Here is a 13,966-nt window from a genome sequence, read left to right as displayed (position 1 = left end):
ATATGCCCCCAAGGGCAGCGACCTCCACTCAGGAAAGTCGCTAATGCCCCAGTGCAGTGGCTGACATTAGAACACCCATCTTTGGGGCTTGCCGAGTCAGCCACCCTGTGAAGAAGTGCCAGGATGCACAGGTTCAGTACCTACAGATTTGAAAATATGTTTAGCCTATCTTTTGACAAAAGGTACTCTTCAGTAGATTTTGAGGATCATATGGGAAAAACATAAAGGAAAGGAATTAATCAAAGGAAAAGAAAGCACATTCTGGCTTCTGCTAAACCCATGGGTTTCCGAGGAAACACTACTTCAGCGTTTTAGTCCAGTTTTGTCCCACCCTATTGGTTTAACCAAATGGATACTATGAAAGAACATCACAGAGGTGTTGGTCTTGGTGCGGAAACCACCTCTCTTCTCCTCAAGAGAAAAATCCTCGGGAAGCAATGTGTCAGGAATACTTGTCTTGAGATCAAAGCCAATTTAGACTACAATCAGATTTTCACAAAGCAGTTAAGCGTTTATGGCATTCAGCTATAAATATACCACCACAGGTAATAAAGTGTAAATGCTTAAAAAATATACCCTTAGGAAAGATGGCATCTTCATAATCAGGTTAAGAGCTCTTAAAAAATTAATCAACAAACTTTAAATTTTGACCTTCCTTGTAAACCTGTGATCAGTTCAGGAAAGAGGGTCCAATTATGTCTACTGAGAACTAGGCAGCTCCTGAAAGAACCAACTTAATTGGCACTGTGGCTGCCCTTCGATTCTGATAATAGACCTTAACAGTCACCTTATGAGGAATTCTAAGCTCAGCCACATTAACAGACGCCCAGCCCTCAGGGGGCTCTCAGATGATTGGCCACAGTCCATGTTTATGACACAAGCACAGCCCTGAAGCATTCGTCCTGGGCTAGAAATGTCACACCTGGGAGCAGCCACAGCCTCTCACAGGCTCTTCTGCCACAGGTAAGTGCTGCATCGGAGACAAAACACAAATCACACTGATGTTACACACAGAGGCACTGCTCAGCCCTGCCTTGCCACTGAATAATAATCATTGGACTTCAAACGGGCAACCAAAGCAAAGCAATCTAATTATTAGCTCACAATGAATTACAGCTAGCAAGTTTAAAAAAAAAAATTAATTCTCCAGTTTGAAATGTGATTTCGTCTTTCAGGGAAATTTGACCTGAATCAGAGATTAGTGAGATGGTGCAGACTTTCTTGTACTGGCACGAGACACATTCTGCCTGTTGCGAAACACTTCACAGCCGGCCATTACCCTAAACCTTGCACATACCTGTCTAAAAAGTAAGGTCAACCTCAGTGCTTCAAAGATGAAATGCAGTAATGATACCATAGCCCATATAAACATCTGTTTCAAGGTTTACGCCAGACCAAAGCACAATAAAAGCAAATGCCTGGAAAATTATAAGTCTCTGCTGTTTCTAATTCTTAACAATCATTTATTCATGCTTTATTTTTACTTATCATTGTTATTAAATAACCCTTGACATTTATTTTGCTAGCACGTGTTAATGAATACACATATGCATTCTCGAGAGCAAAGGAAAACCTGCAGTCCAGTGTACTCCGTACGAAGCCAATTAAGACGTTGCCTCTAGGGCCTTGAGACTCTAGGCTGCAGAAACGGTTGCTGTGGAAACAAATTCGCCCCAGCATTTCTGGCAGAGCCAGAACCTACTGACTAATGTGTCTTCAGATAGAATCTAGTAAAAACAGGTCTCCCCTCCCGTAATTTGGGCACCATTCTAGGAAGTGTATTATAAACTACAAAGGAAAAGACGACATTGCATACACAATTTATTTTACTATAACTTGGTGTCTACTTTTATTCAATCATACAAATTTCAAAGGGGATTCCTGAATAAATCTTCTACTTAATTTACCTTTGGCAGAAACAACAGATTGCAAAACATTTTGTAACTTCTCATTTATATAGCCTTTTCTCTTTGAAAGTTTTGTAGCATATTAGTATTTTCAAAACAATACGTAGACAGATGTGCTTTGAAAGTTAACTGGTAATGATGTGATTTATAGTATAGCTTATTTGAGAGAGTAATTACTTAAAAAGGACAAACGAGACATGTATTTCTTTTAAAAAATACAATTTTTGGTCATGTGAATGATTCATGTTCAGATTTCAAAAATAGAAAACATCCTAAAGTGCATCATTTCATTTATAATATAACTCCTTGAAATTATAGCAATCTGCAATGTAAACAGTAGAGCAGAGAATACCAAACTAACTATATTGTAGGATTATGTACCGTTTTTAAGTGTGTGGATTAAACCAGGGTGCTTTCAACATACAGCTCGTGCTTCTAGATGATTAAGGAGCAAACCTAAAGGTATTTTCCCCCTACTCCTAACTTGAACAATTTTTAACCAACAGAGAGCCACTACCTCAGAATGGAAAATGCTGCTACAAACCTAATCTGACCAGTTTCTCAAGAGCCCACTTTGGAAAGTGACAACTGATCAGGAAGACTTTTCTCCATTGTTATTATTATTAAAGAAAACAAAATGGTACCCTTTGCTGTCTTGTTCACCCTGCACCTTCTCTTGGCAACCAGTGGCTGGTGGGCAGACACCAGTGTTCAACCTCCCAGAGCACAGAGGTGGGTTACGATATACAGGCAGAACCAGAACTTATTTTCCTTACTGCAGACACAGAAGGTCAAAAAGTACCAACCCATCACCAGATAACATCAGCACACTGAAGTGATGGATGATTTGGTGTCTTAAATTCCCTGGTCCCTCCAAAATGTCTAATACAGATAGTTCTGCAACACTGTCTTTGAAGAAACTGTAATTGTAACTGGCCACACACCATTCTTTTCTCTTTATACAGGATCTTGAAAACAGTGTGATTTAGGTTCTGCCTTGGGATGTGCTCTGAGGCCTATACTTACTCTTCAGTTAGAGAAGATTTTTAGTGCAGGTTCACTTAAAAAAAATTAAACTCTGGTAAGTACACAGAAAGCTTAAAATACAGGCTCTTTCTCTCTCACGATCCTCTACACTTAAGCTAAGAATTAAGCAAGGCCCTTTTGTCTGGCTAGAGCCAAAACCAAACCAAATAGGCTGTTGGCCTTCCCCTTGCTTAAGTGTTTGATGATAAATTCTGAAGCTGCTAAGTGTAGTCAACGTGCGGGAAAGAATTCTCTTCACTGTTGCCTAACTGAAAAATTAGCACGGATATTAACTACTTCTCTATCCCAGCTGTCCTCTGCTGATGGTCCAGCCCTAGTCAGGGATCAGTTCTCTGTCATCTGAGGATGTCTCGAAGAAACACGACATCAGATAGAGGACTGCACTGTTATCCCAGGCAGGTGCAGCTTCCATCTACCCGAGAGCTGAAGAAGAAGCAATTCACACAAGTGGGGAAAGGCGGGGCTCCGTGGGAAGGTCACAAGAATGGCCAAGGCAGCAAACAGGGCTCCGATGCAGGTTCCCACTGGATGGGATCCGAAGAGAACACGAATGTGCACAGTAAGTTCGCTCTCCAGAGTGAAGTCCTGAGCTTGTTATTGTCACAGTTAGACAGAGAACGCTGTTTCTCAGTTATCCAAGGAAGAAGAGTGTACATCCTCTGTAGATGAGTGTGTCTTCATGTAGTGATTCATCTCTGCCAGTGTCAGCAAGCCTCCACTGCAGTGTGTGTGTATGTGTGTGTGTCTGTGTGCACACAGGTGTGCGGAGATCTTGACTTTCCCTTGCAAAATTTCGGCATGGGGGTAGGTGGCCTCCTTCCACCTAGATGGTTTCCAAGGCAGGCAATGGAAACGGGCTGATCCCCTGCAGGCAGGAGGGCGCAGGTCCAGCTCCAAGGCTGCCTTCCAGTTTCTGCCCAGCTGCTGTTTACCAGGGGAGGCGGGGAGGGGAGAGAGGAGGGACATTCCCCCTGCGTTCCCCCACCCCCCTTGCTCGGATGGGGCTGGCTCTCTCACATGGACTTGGAATCAGTGTCTCTCTTGCTGATGAGCACCTCCAAGAGCCTCAGTTTTGCCTTAATGTGCTTATACTCGTTGTATTCTTCGGCCATTGGAGTGCGGTCTTCCTTCTGGACATTTCTAATGGAAACAAAGAGAAAAGGGGCTAATGATTAGGCGGTGTCTCTCCTAGAGGATACTGTTCATCGGGTGAGTTATCATCACCTGGAAATTTGCAGTTTATGGCCCCACAGAATCAGCATTGCCAAGCATCATTGGTATCAAGACTGGAGCTGGCTTAAGACAAGCAGTGAAAGACAGTGTCCCCAAATGGCACCATGCAGCTGAGTTTTACTCTGGCATCTTGAAGAAAGACAGGATGGACTAAGAAACATAGAAACTCTGTTATGGCTACATATAAATTCACACTAAGAGTTTCCATACACTGAAAGCCTTTATTTATATTTAATGCGTTCTTGTTTTTATATACTTAACGTAATGAACCATTCCATTTCTAATTGGTATACTCAATTTACAGGGTTTAAAAAAAATAGTTAATACTCCTACTTATTGTAAAAATCAGTCTTGGAATTCAGCAATTGGATCAGAGAATACTGATAAACCTTTAAAGTTTACTGCGTAATTTTATATGTATACTTCTATATGCACAAGGACTATAATTGAGAGCTGATTACAGGGTGAGCACTGCGCTCGTGAATCTGTGATCTAATATTAACACGACCCGCAGGAGGCCCTGACGTGCGGCTGTCACCCACGTGCTCGGCCATTGTGTGGCGCTGCCCTGTTTCCCTCTCACGTGGAAATGGACACGTCAAACGTTCAAGCACCAGGCTTCCTTTCCTTCTTATTCAAGAGCAAAAATGGGAAACGGGATAGCTTGGGGTTAATTTAATTTTGCTCAGTGAACTGATTTTACTCCTGTTCTTCCTGCTCAAGGAAGGATCCTGGATGGCTCCCAGAAGAGGGCAGGGAAGGGAAGGGGGTGTGTGACCCCAGCCCCAGACATGCCCTTTGAGAGGCTTCATTCGTGTCAGATATGAATCACACCCTGTGAAATCTGAAGTCCCTGACGGTTCTAAACTTGTATGATAGTTATTGATTCCCATCAGTTCTATTTTCTTAAAACGTGTGCAAGTTACATAATTATAGGATGTCTGTGCATAATGCAATTATAAATATATGGGAAAAAATAAAACAGACAAACCAAAAATACACTTGGAAAGAAGACTGGAATGAAATAAATAAAAATGTTAATCCTTATGTTTGTCTTTGGTGTTAGAATATTATTTTGGGACTTTCCCGATGGCTCAGTGGGTAAAGAATTTGCCTGCAATGCAGGAGACACAGAGACATAGGTTTGATCCCTGGCTCAGGACGATCCCCTGGAGAAGAAAATGGCAACCCACTCCAGTATGCTTGACTGGGAAATCCCATGGACAGAGAGGAGTTGCAAAGAGTGAAATTGCAAAAAATGACTGAGCAACATGGCATGCATGCATGCATGATTATTTTGAATTTTATTTTATCTACATTTAAAAAAATATCCTACAATTAATGGGAAAAGGAAAAGCAGATACTTAGGTATAAAAATTCACTGAAAAGTTATTACAGGACAGATCCAAGTCAGAAATCCTAAAATGAATTTATACAATAATTGAAATCAACAGAAATACAGTAAATTTGAAATGTTAAAGTTAATTTTTATGGTATTTTTATTTTCTAATTCTTTTGAGAATTATGAAAGGGGACTTAAAGAGAAACTGTGTTTATACTGTTTAAATAATTTGGATTAAAATAAAACATTTTAAAATGATAAACTCTAGTGTAAGAAGGAAACCCAATTCTCTGTCTACCCTGTCTTCTGCTGTGACCTGAGTAAGACATTCTGTGTGTGGTCACTTGCAAACACAGAAGACTATCCCTCAGCATAAGGCTCTATGACGATAACATTACATCTTAAAACTCACTGGTACCCTATCAGGCAGGCCGCCTTCCTGCTTCTGGTGTATTTCTCATGACTTGACAACTTTGCTTTTAAAATGAGCTTAAAAACCAGCAAGATCTAGAGTACCCCTTTCCCTTATTCCTCCTTCAAGTTTATTAAGGTTAAAAAAACAAAACCAGAAATCAAAACCAGGGCTGTCCACTAGAAACTCAGCTTTACTCTGCTCCTCTTAGATTAGAATTTGATGTGACAGGTTAGTTTTAGAAATGTCAGCTGAATCTGTATCAGCCTTGGATATTATCCAAGGAGCACTTCCTCCTGAAGGACCACACACACTTCACCATCTCACAGTAAGCCTCGAAGGAGCCCTGGGCACACAGCCAAGGGCCAGGTCACAGGAAGCAGGGAGGGGGGTTCCCAGGTGGGAGGCTTTGCGCAGATGTGACAGAGCAAAAAGAGAGATGCGTGTGAGGAGGAGGAGGGGGAGAAAAACACATGCCCTGACCTTCCATTTTGTCTGAAAAAATTGTCTTCAAAATCACGAAGTTTCTTTCGAATCCTTTTCTTTTCTTCTCTCATTTCCTGAAGGTGTTCCAAGAGTTCTGGTCTAAGAGGGGCAGACAAATTTCAAGAAAATTGAGTTATATCTGAATTGTTATAAATGTAGTGATTGTGCAACTGGATAGGGGTTGTAGAGAATGGGAAAAGCATATAAATGCAGAACTGTTGAGGGAGCTCCGGGTCAAAGAAATGGATGCCGAGGCTTCTGCTACTTATAAATTCTTCAGGCTTGTGAAATCCCAGGGCACTCTGTTATGTTTTGCTTTGAAAGAAAGAAATGCCAGCAGTGTGTATTAAATGGTGAGCCGAAACACACAGAAACACACAATGCCCTTACAAGAGACCTTCCCATTGTTTAAGCAAGATCTCAGGTGCTCCCTCAAACATGGGATGAAGCTTCTAAAAACAATGAGCCAGGAGTTAAATAAATAAACAAACTCTGTTTTATGCACAGAGATACACCCTAGGCAAGTCATTTATGTTTTGCCATTAAGTACAAAGGGTAATAGTATTTCAGAAAATTATTTTGATCATAACATTCTAATAACACCACCAAAACAACATACATTGAAGCAGCATGGAGATTTGAAAGTCCGGTGTCCTGGCTGCATTTTGATGGTATTTTATCATCCATTGGGGAAATAAAGCCATCAGCGTCATCTTCAAATTGGTCCAGAAAGCAACGTGCGCTGAAATCGGTTTTCAGGGTGACCATGAAGTCTGGCTTTGTGTAGTTATCGTCTTCTGAACCCTCCTCTTCTTCCTGGAGATACACAGCAACCCTAATAAATATCTGTTACTTTTTTAGGCCCTCTTTCACTACTAGTATCATTTCATAGTCATTTAATTATCCAGACCCCATACAGTTTCTTCTACATATCTATGTTTAGCAACATATATGCACATGATGGATATGTTATTGAATATCTATATATACACAAAAAATAAGACAAACACTAAACACAGCTACTCAAGAGGGGAAAAAAAAACTATAAAAAATTACTATACAGTACAATTAACAGTTGTCAAGGCCCAGGGTAGGAAGGAAAAAAGTCATCAGAATTTATACTCAAAATCAAATGAAGCAAATGAATCTAAAAATTCTCAGCATTGTGACAATACATAATAAAATTCACCACCAGCGATCAGTGCTTTAAAGATTTCACTACTTAAGTGTCTCAGAATTATTTTTATTAAGCTATGAAGAATTTCAGAAATTTAACAATACATCCTTTCTATATAAAAGGTGAGGTTATGAAATATTTGTGGTTGCTTGATCAACAAAATTTTAAGAAACTTTTGAGAAGATCAAAACATTTATCTTTCCATTACTGGACTATGAAACATTTCTTTTTCAAAGAATTTCTAAGGGCCACCACTGTATTTTTCAGCATCCAAGACTCTAAGAAAGATGTGATATTCTCTACCTAGATAAAAATGTGGTTAGAAAAATAATGAGGTCAAATGACAATATGTCGGTGTCAGTTTAAAGCTACGTGAGTCTAAGAAATGATGTCAGAGTCTGAAAGAAAGATCTTAAAGGAAATAATTCACTGTCAAAATGTACAGTCAGACCAAAAAAGAATATCCTAATATCTTGAGAAATTGAAAAAAATGGTTAGGCATTCAGCTACATGAACAACAGGATCATAACATCAGTAAATGAATGGCTTCAGGCCCAGGGCAGCCAATGGCTGTCAGGAGGAGCCACTCACTGCTCATGGCAAAGTATGTGTGCTGATTCTCTTTCCACAGAGTTTGGTGTGTTTATGGTGGTGCCTCTGAAGTCATGTGAATGAATAAACAAATGGGCAAAAGAAAAGGACTTACTACACAGCTACAGTGAAACTACTGTTATGAAGACATGAAAGTAAAGCTGGCAAAAACTAGGTGGCCTTCCTAGATTCTTTCTGCTGTCACTTTGGATCTTCAGTCTCTTTTCTTGATCTATGGAAGTAAAAGCTTCATTATTCGTTTTTAAAAATTAAAATCATTCTAAAATTTACAGGGCAAAAGTGGCTTTTCCATTAATAGTTGAAGTGTTTCTCTTTTTTTTAAGGAAGTGGCAGGTCCACTCTACACCGTTTTTATAACAATTGAGATAATCATGTAGGGTACCTGGCCAGGTACATCTGGCAAATGGACAGTGTCATTAGCCTCTTTCCCCTCCCTTCCCTGGCGGGGAGGGAAACTGGGTGGAATCTGGGATCTGGGATTGTTCACTGCTGTCCCCAGAACTCGGCCAATGTCTGCCTATATTAGGTGTTCAATAAATGCCTGTTATTTCAGTAATTCAGCTTTTAAGAGAGAAATACAAATTTCTATTCAGAGTGTATTAGGGGATTCCTTGGCAGTCCAGTGGTTAAGATTTTGCCTTCCTGTGCAGGGCGTGCGGGTTCGATCCCTGGTCAGAGAGCTAAGGTCCCACCATCCCTTGTGGCTAAGACCCCCAAAAAAAAAAAAAAAAACAAATTCAATAAAGACTTTAAAAATGGTCCACATTAAAAAAGTCTTTTAAACCAAGAGTATACGAAAGCCTGTGTGTGTGTGTGTGTGTGTGTGTGTGTGTGTGTGTGTGTGTGTGTGTGTGTGTGTGTTGTGTGTGTTAGTTGCTCAGTCGTGTCCGACTTTTTGCAACCCTACAGACTGTAGCCCACCAGGCTTCTCTGTCCATGGAATTCTCCAGGCACGATACTGGAGTAGATTGCCATTCCCTTCTCCAGAGGAACTTCCCAACCCAGGGATCGAACCCTGGTCTCCTGCATTGCCTGAGACAGATAAGAAATGAAGTCAGGGGTCCAAGCTTTATCAATCAGATCCCAAGGTCCTGAGAGAACTCAATAAAGGGAAACTATATCCTGCACAGAAGACAGAATCAATGTTTTTGGAGACAAAGCTACACAAGCTATTCTCAGTAAGCTGTGGAAAACACAGGAAAAAAGAAATAGCAAAACTGATCTTCAGATTATAAGACCATCAGGTTGCTATGGATACTGTAGATTCTAGAAGGTATCAACATCTAGATAACACATGAGCAACTGAAAAAGAGTCAGTGATCAACAGTGACTAACACTGGTTTCTTGAACACAAATCAGGAAAGCTAGCCATTTTTCCTTTTTTGATAGGATTGGCAGGATATCTGGATTTCCGTAAAGAATGAGGGACAATGATTGTGAAAGGAAAGCTGACTATGAACATTTATGCAGAGTGCCGCTGCAATGTTGATGTGAATCTGCAGGGAAGCCTCGAGCAGGGAGGCTTTACCTGACTCAGCCTTTTCAGTATTTATCAACCACTTGGATACGGCACCAAAGATAGTCACTAAATGTGTAGATGACGCAGTGGGTAAGTGTGTTGGAATATAAAACCTAGATGTAATCTATTTCATAAGGCTGGGATAGAAGAACAAAAAGTAAGAAACTGGAAAAAAGTCAAGGTCCTGTAATTAGATTATAAAATAAAAAATCCGGACACATGGACACTAAGCAATCCTTGAAAAAGGAAGCTGGGCATTACATAAATCAACACTGAGATGGGGCCACAAGCCATAGTTTTCAACTGGGAGCAGGTTTGCTCCCCATGGGACCTTTGGCCAAGTCTGGAGGCATTTGTGGTTGTTAAACTGGGGTGGGGGAGGCCAGACCCCCCCCAACCAAGAGTTATCTGGGACAAATGTTTACAGTACTGAGGTTGAGACACCCTGCCCTAGAAAGACTAAGATGAACTCATGGCACGCTGACAGTCACGTAGGCATAGACTTGGAGAACTAAAGAGCCTTAGTCATCTAGATCAAGGTTAGGGTTAGTCCTTGGTCCACTGTCCTGCTAAACCACTAGAATAATATTCAGTTCTGGGTATCAGTTTTTAAGAGGGATATAGATAGACTAGTGTGTGCGCGTAGAGAGCAGAGCCACAGGACTGTGGGAAGGTCTGGAGCCCAGATCACACGAGAAAGAGTAAGAAGAACCTAGAGGAAGAGTGTTCATAGGGTGTGGGTGGGAGTGAGCAGGGCAGGTGGCTATAAATATGGAAGTGCTCTCAAGGAAGAAGCTGTATGCTTAGCCCACATTGCTCAGGAGGTAAAACTAAGCCCCTAAGGAGAAAGTCACACAGTAATAATTATTTTCATTAATTATGATGTTTTACAGTTATCAAACTTATACACTCTAAAATTACATATTGAATAATTACTATATTGTTTTTGATCATTTTAAAAGTGGTAGTTATAAAAACTAATAAGTTTTTAGCTATTTCACACACAGCTGGTGCCTTCCCATAAGCATTTAAAACCAGGGACAGTTTTCAAACAGTTTAAATAAATCTTCTCTGCACATACAAACACCAAATTCTAAAATGTGTCAGAAGTGCTGAGAATTAATACAATCCAAATTCAGGCTGATAAACATGGCCAACTGGGACAAAATGAACTAAAGGACAACACTATTTTCAAGAGCAATGTAATCATTGCAAAATTATCTGAAATTTTGACCATCATGAGGGCCAGTAGAAGAGCTGTGGCCAAAACATACTCATGAAAAAAATAAGCTAAAGGATAAGATTTGGAAGGACATCCTCTTTTAAAAAGAGCTTAATTCATTTATCTACCATTTGTTTCATGAGGTAATTATTAAGTGTCATATTTTGGATGTGTTAAAGAACACATTTTTATCTAGGAGCAGTTTAGCTCAAGCTTCTAAGAGAAATATCCTGGTTTTCATGCACACAATCACCCACATTTTTTCAATTATGGTGATTTAATTCTTGTGTGAAATGATCAGCTAAACAAAATTTGTCTTATTTCATTAACATCAAGTCTTATTGTGAGAAAATGGCTCTAATTTTGAAGATACAATGGAGCATATTTGCCTAAATTTCACACTTACAGAATTTTTTATAAATAAGTTCTGTTAAAAAGAATATGGATAGGGAGCACAATCATTGTCTAACACCTTAAAGTGAGGGCTATGAGGTAGTTAAGACCCCTGAGAGGTAAGAAAAGGAACAGAGTGAAGAGAAGAGATGGCTTTGTAGCTTCTGGTTCCCTACCTCAAATACAGTGGAAGAATCAGGCAAGAAAATGGAGTGGTTCTCATGGGAACAAGGCCCCCACATTTTGAAATAATTCTAAGTTCATTAAATAAATGACACCCCAGGATTGAGGTTGTCACCGAAATATGACAAAAGTGAAACTCTTAACACTCACTTCTGCTTGGTGTTTTACTCCCCCTTCTGACTTAACTGCTAAAAAACAATCACTGATTTTTTAAAAAATCTTTGTCTTTTCATCTCTAGAGCCCTGCGTATGGCAGACAGTGTGTGCAATTGTCTAGAAACAAAAATATTCAAGAGGTTGATTCTAGTCCAGGCCAGTTAGATCTCTACAACTCTCTGGACACAGAGGGTACCCCCATTCCAGCAAAAAGTAGCCACTGAGGACAAGGTTTATCTGTATACAATCCATGATTACTGCTGGGGAAAAGATTAGAGCGTATATTCTAGTCGACTGCTTGTCACAGGCCTACATTCACAGATCAAGAACAGATTATGAAATCTGCACCAAGGACGAAATGTGCCAGGGGGAAGGCAAGAGTGAGGAGAGTGGATAAAACTATATCCGCAAATCTGTCAAAGAAAACTAAGCTTTTTATCTCGAAAATCATTATTTTTTATCACAGGCTACATATATTGCCTCTGTTAATTTTGCTTTTTCTATAAATTCAGTAAATGAGATTTTTTTTAAAAAGAAAGTTATCCAATGAGTTATTTTGACAAAATTTCAGAGTACAGAAAATCCATTCCTCTGAGGGGAAACAAAACCAAAAACACTATAAAACAAGACAGATCCCCACAAGCAAAGTAAAAAGCAAACAAACAGCAACGTACAAAACAGTGAGGGAATGAAATGAAACGAAGGAGATCAGCTGGCCTATAACATAAATTAAAGAGGATTGTTTGAAGTTGGTTAGAAGCAGCTACTGAGTTTTAGGGGAGGTTGCAGGAAGCCGTCACCAGGGGGCGCAATCACAGCGCCTTTCCTTCCCCGGGAGGGACGTGGAGTTGGGGGGGGGGACACACTGGTGTAGGTGTAGCACGTGGTTAGCAGCTGGAGGTCTTCACCTTTATCTCCTTGAAGAAGGAAGCAGTTTCGCCCTCGATAATTGGCTGCAGCAAAGGGCTTCTCCGCTTGCTGGAGGGGGAACCCTGCGACAGGTGTTAATAGGCAGGTTACATGGCAGAAAACCAGAAACAAACCAAAGTTCTCCTCCAACTGGCTGCTTCACTTCAGAGCCTGCCCGCCCACCCCACCAACCAGAGGCCACACAGGAGCAAGGATGTTAACCAAACACACAGAAAAACTCCTGCCTCCTCCCTCTTTCCTCCTGGTCACCATAGCTTCCAGAACAGCTAATAATAATGCACGCTCATCAAGTGATGCAAAAGGTTACAGACAGAGGCCATATATTCACCCTATTTCAGGCCACTAAGGGCTCCTGACTGGAGAATGAAAAGGGTTCCTTAACTTTAATCCTTTTGTTGGTTAGTTTACTGATTTATTCTGCAGGAAATTTCTAGAAAGGTAGCATTCTCCAAACACACCTGACTGAGGTCCCTGAACCCTCCTCTGTTTGTCTGAACAAATACACTGTTAAAAGACATACAAGGACCACATCTTGGGCCTAGAAATACACAAGATAAAAAGCAGAAATAGAAGAGCAGCAGCTAAAAAGAATATGCATTTCAGCAACAACATAAAAGCGAGGCCGTGTCTGCTGGCTAGAAACTCTAAAGGCCAACAGAGGAAGCCCCCAGGGTCCCGGGAGATAAGAGGACTGAAACCGAGGCAGAGGTTCCCCCACGAGATGGACAGGGCAGGACCACTACCCCCGCCAGCTGGGCCGGCATCGGGGATGGGGCAAGCTGGCCAGTGCCCGAAAGGCTTTTTCCTAAACTGAGGGCCAGTCGCTGCTCCCTCCTCTTGACAAAATCCCAATTCAGAGGCCAAAAGCAGTGAAGTCCAATGATGGAGGCCACTGAACACGGTTCACAGCGGCTAGCTGCTCTCCCTTTTCTTGACCTCACTCTTTCCTACATCTCCAAAAAGAAGCGGTTCCCTCTCTTGAGTTCCTTAGAGGATTTCTCCCTGGGTATGACTCCAGCAGGGCGGATCTCCGTCTTGGAGGCCGAGTGAAGAACACTAACCAGGCCCCTAAGGCCAGAGAGGGACTCTGGGTGCAGTGGCTCCTGGGGAAGCACAGCCATTTCCCGGATGCTCTGTCTCTAAGGAAAGTGTGGGGGAGCTGACCCAGCACACGTCAGATGGAAGCGTGCGGCCACAGCTTGTGCACCTAAGAGGGGAACAGATTCTGCCAGCTTCAGATTTGCTCATTCTTGGCAAACGTCACCTCAGAAGTCTCTGATAAATTTTTCATCCCTCAAGTTTAGGGGCCACTGATACTAATGGCAGGTTCAACTACGAAAGACTGTT

General features: G+C 41.2%; 1 protein-coding gene across 13 annotated transcripts in view; it reads right to left on the bottom strand.

Moving 5' to 3' along the window:
• Positions 1–1,820: 1,820 nt before the first annotated feature.
• Positions 1,821–13,966, bottom strand: part of FAM13A (family with sequence similarity 13 member A) — a 326,145-nt gene continuing 313,999 nt past the window's right edge. For 12 of the 13 annotated variants that reach the window (XM_061164408.1, XM_061164407.1, XM_061164400.1 and 9 more), the window contains 4 exons: positions 12,598–12,681; positions 7,047–7,243; positions 6,425–6,526; positions 1,821–4,094 (listed from right to left, as the gene is read on the bottom strand). In XM_061164408.1, coding sequence (XP_061020391.1) covers positions 3,968–4,094; positions 6,425–6,526; positions 7,047–7,243; positions 12,598–12,681 — 510 coding nt within the window. In that variant the 3' untranslated portion in view covers positions 1,821–3,967. The remainder of the gene's footprint in view (positions 4,095–6,424; positions 6,527–7,046; positions 7,244–12,597; positions 12,682–13,966) is intronic. The other variant, XM_061164404.1, reaches the window with a different exon arrangement.

This window comes from Dama dama, chromosome 17, assembly GCF_033118175.1.
Source record: "Dama dama isolate Ldn47 chromosome 17, ASM3311817v1, whole genome shotgun sequence".
Lineage (NCBI taxonomy): Eukaryota > Metazoa > Chordata > Mammalia > Artiodactyla > Cervidae > Dama > Dama dama.
Note: the sequence above shows the minus strand (reverse complement) of the source record. Positions and strands in the feature narration are given on the sequence as shown.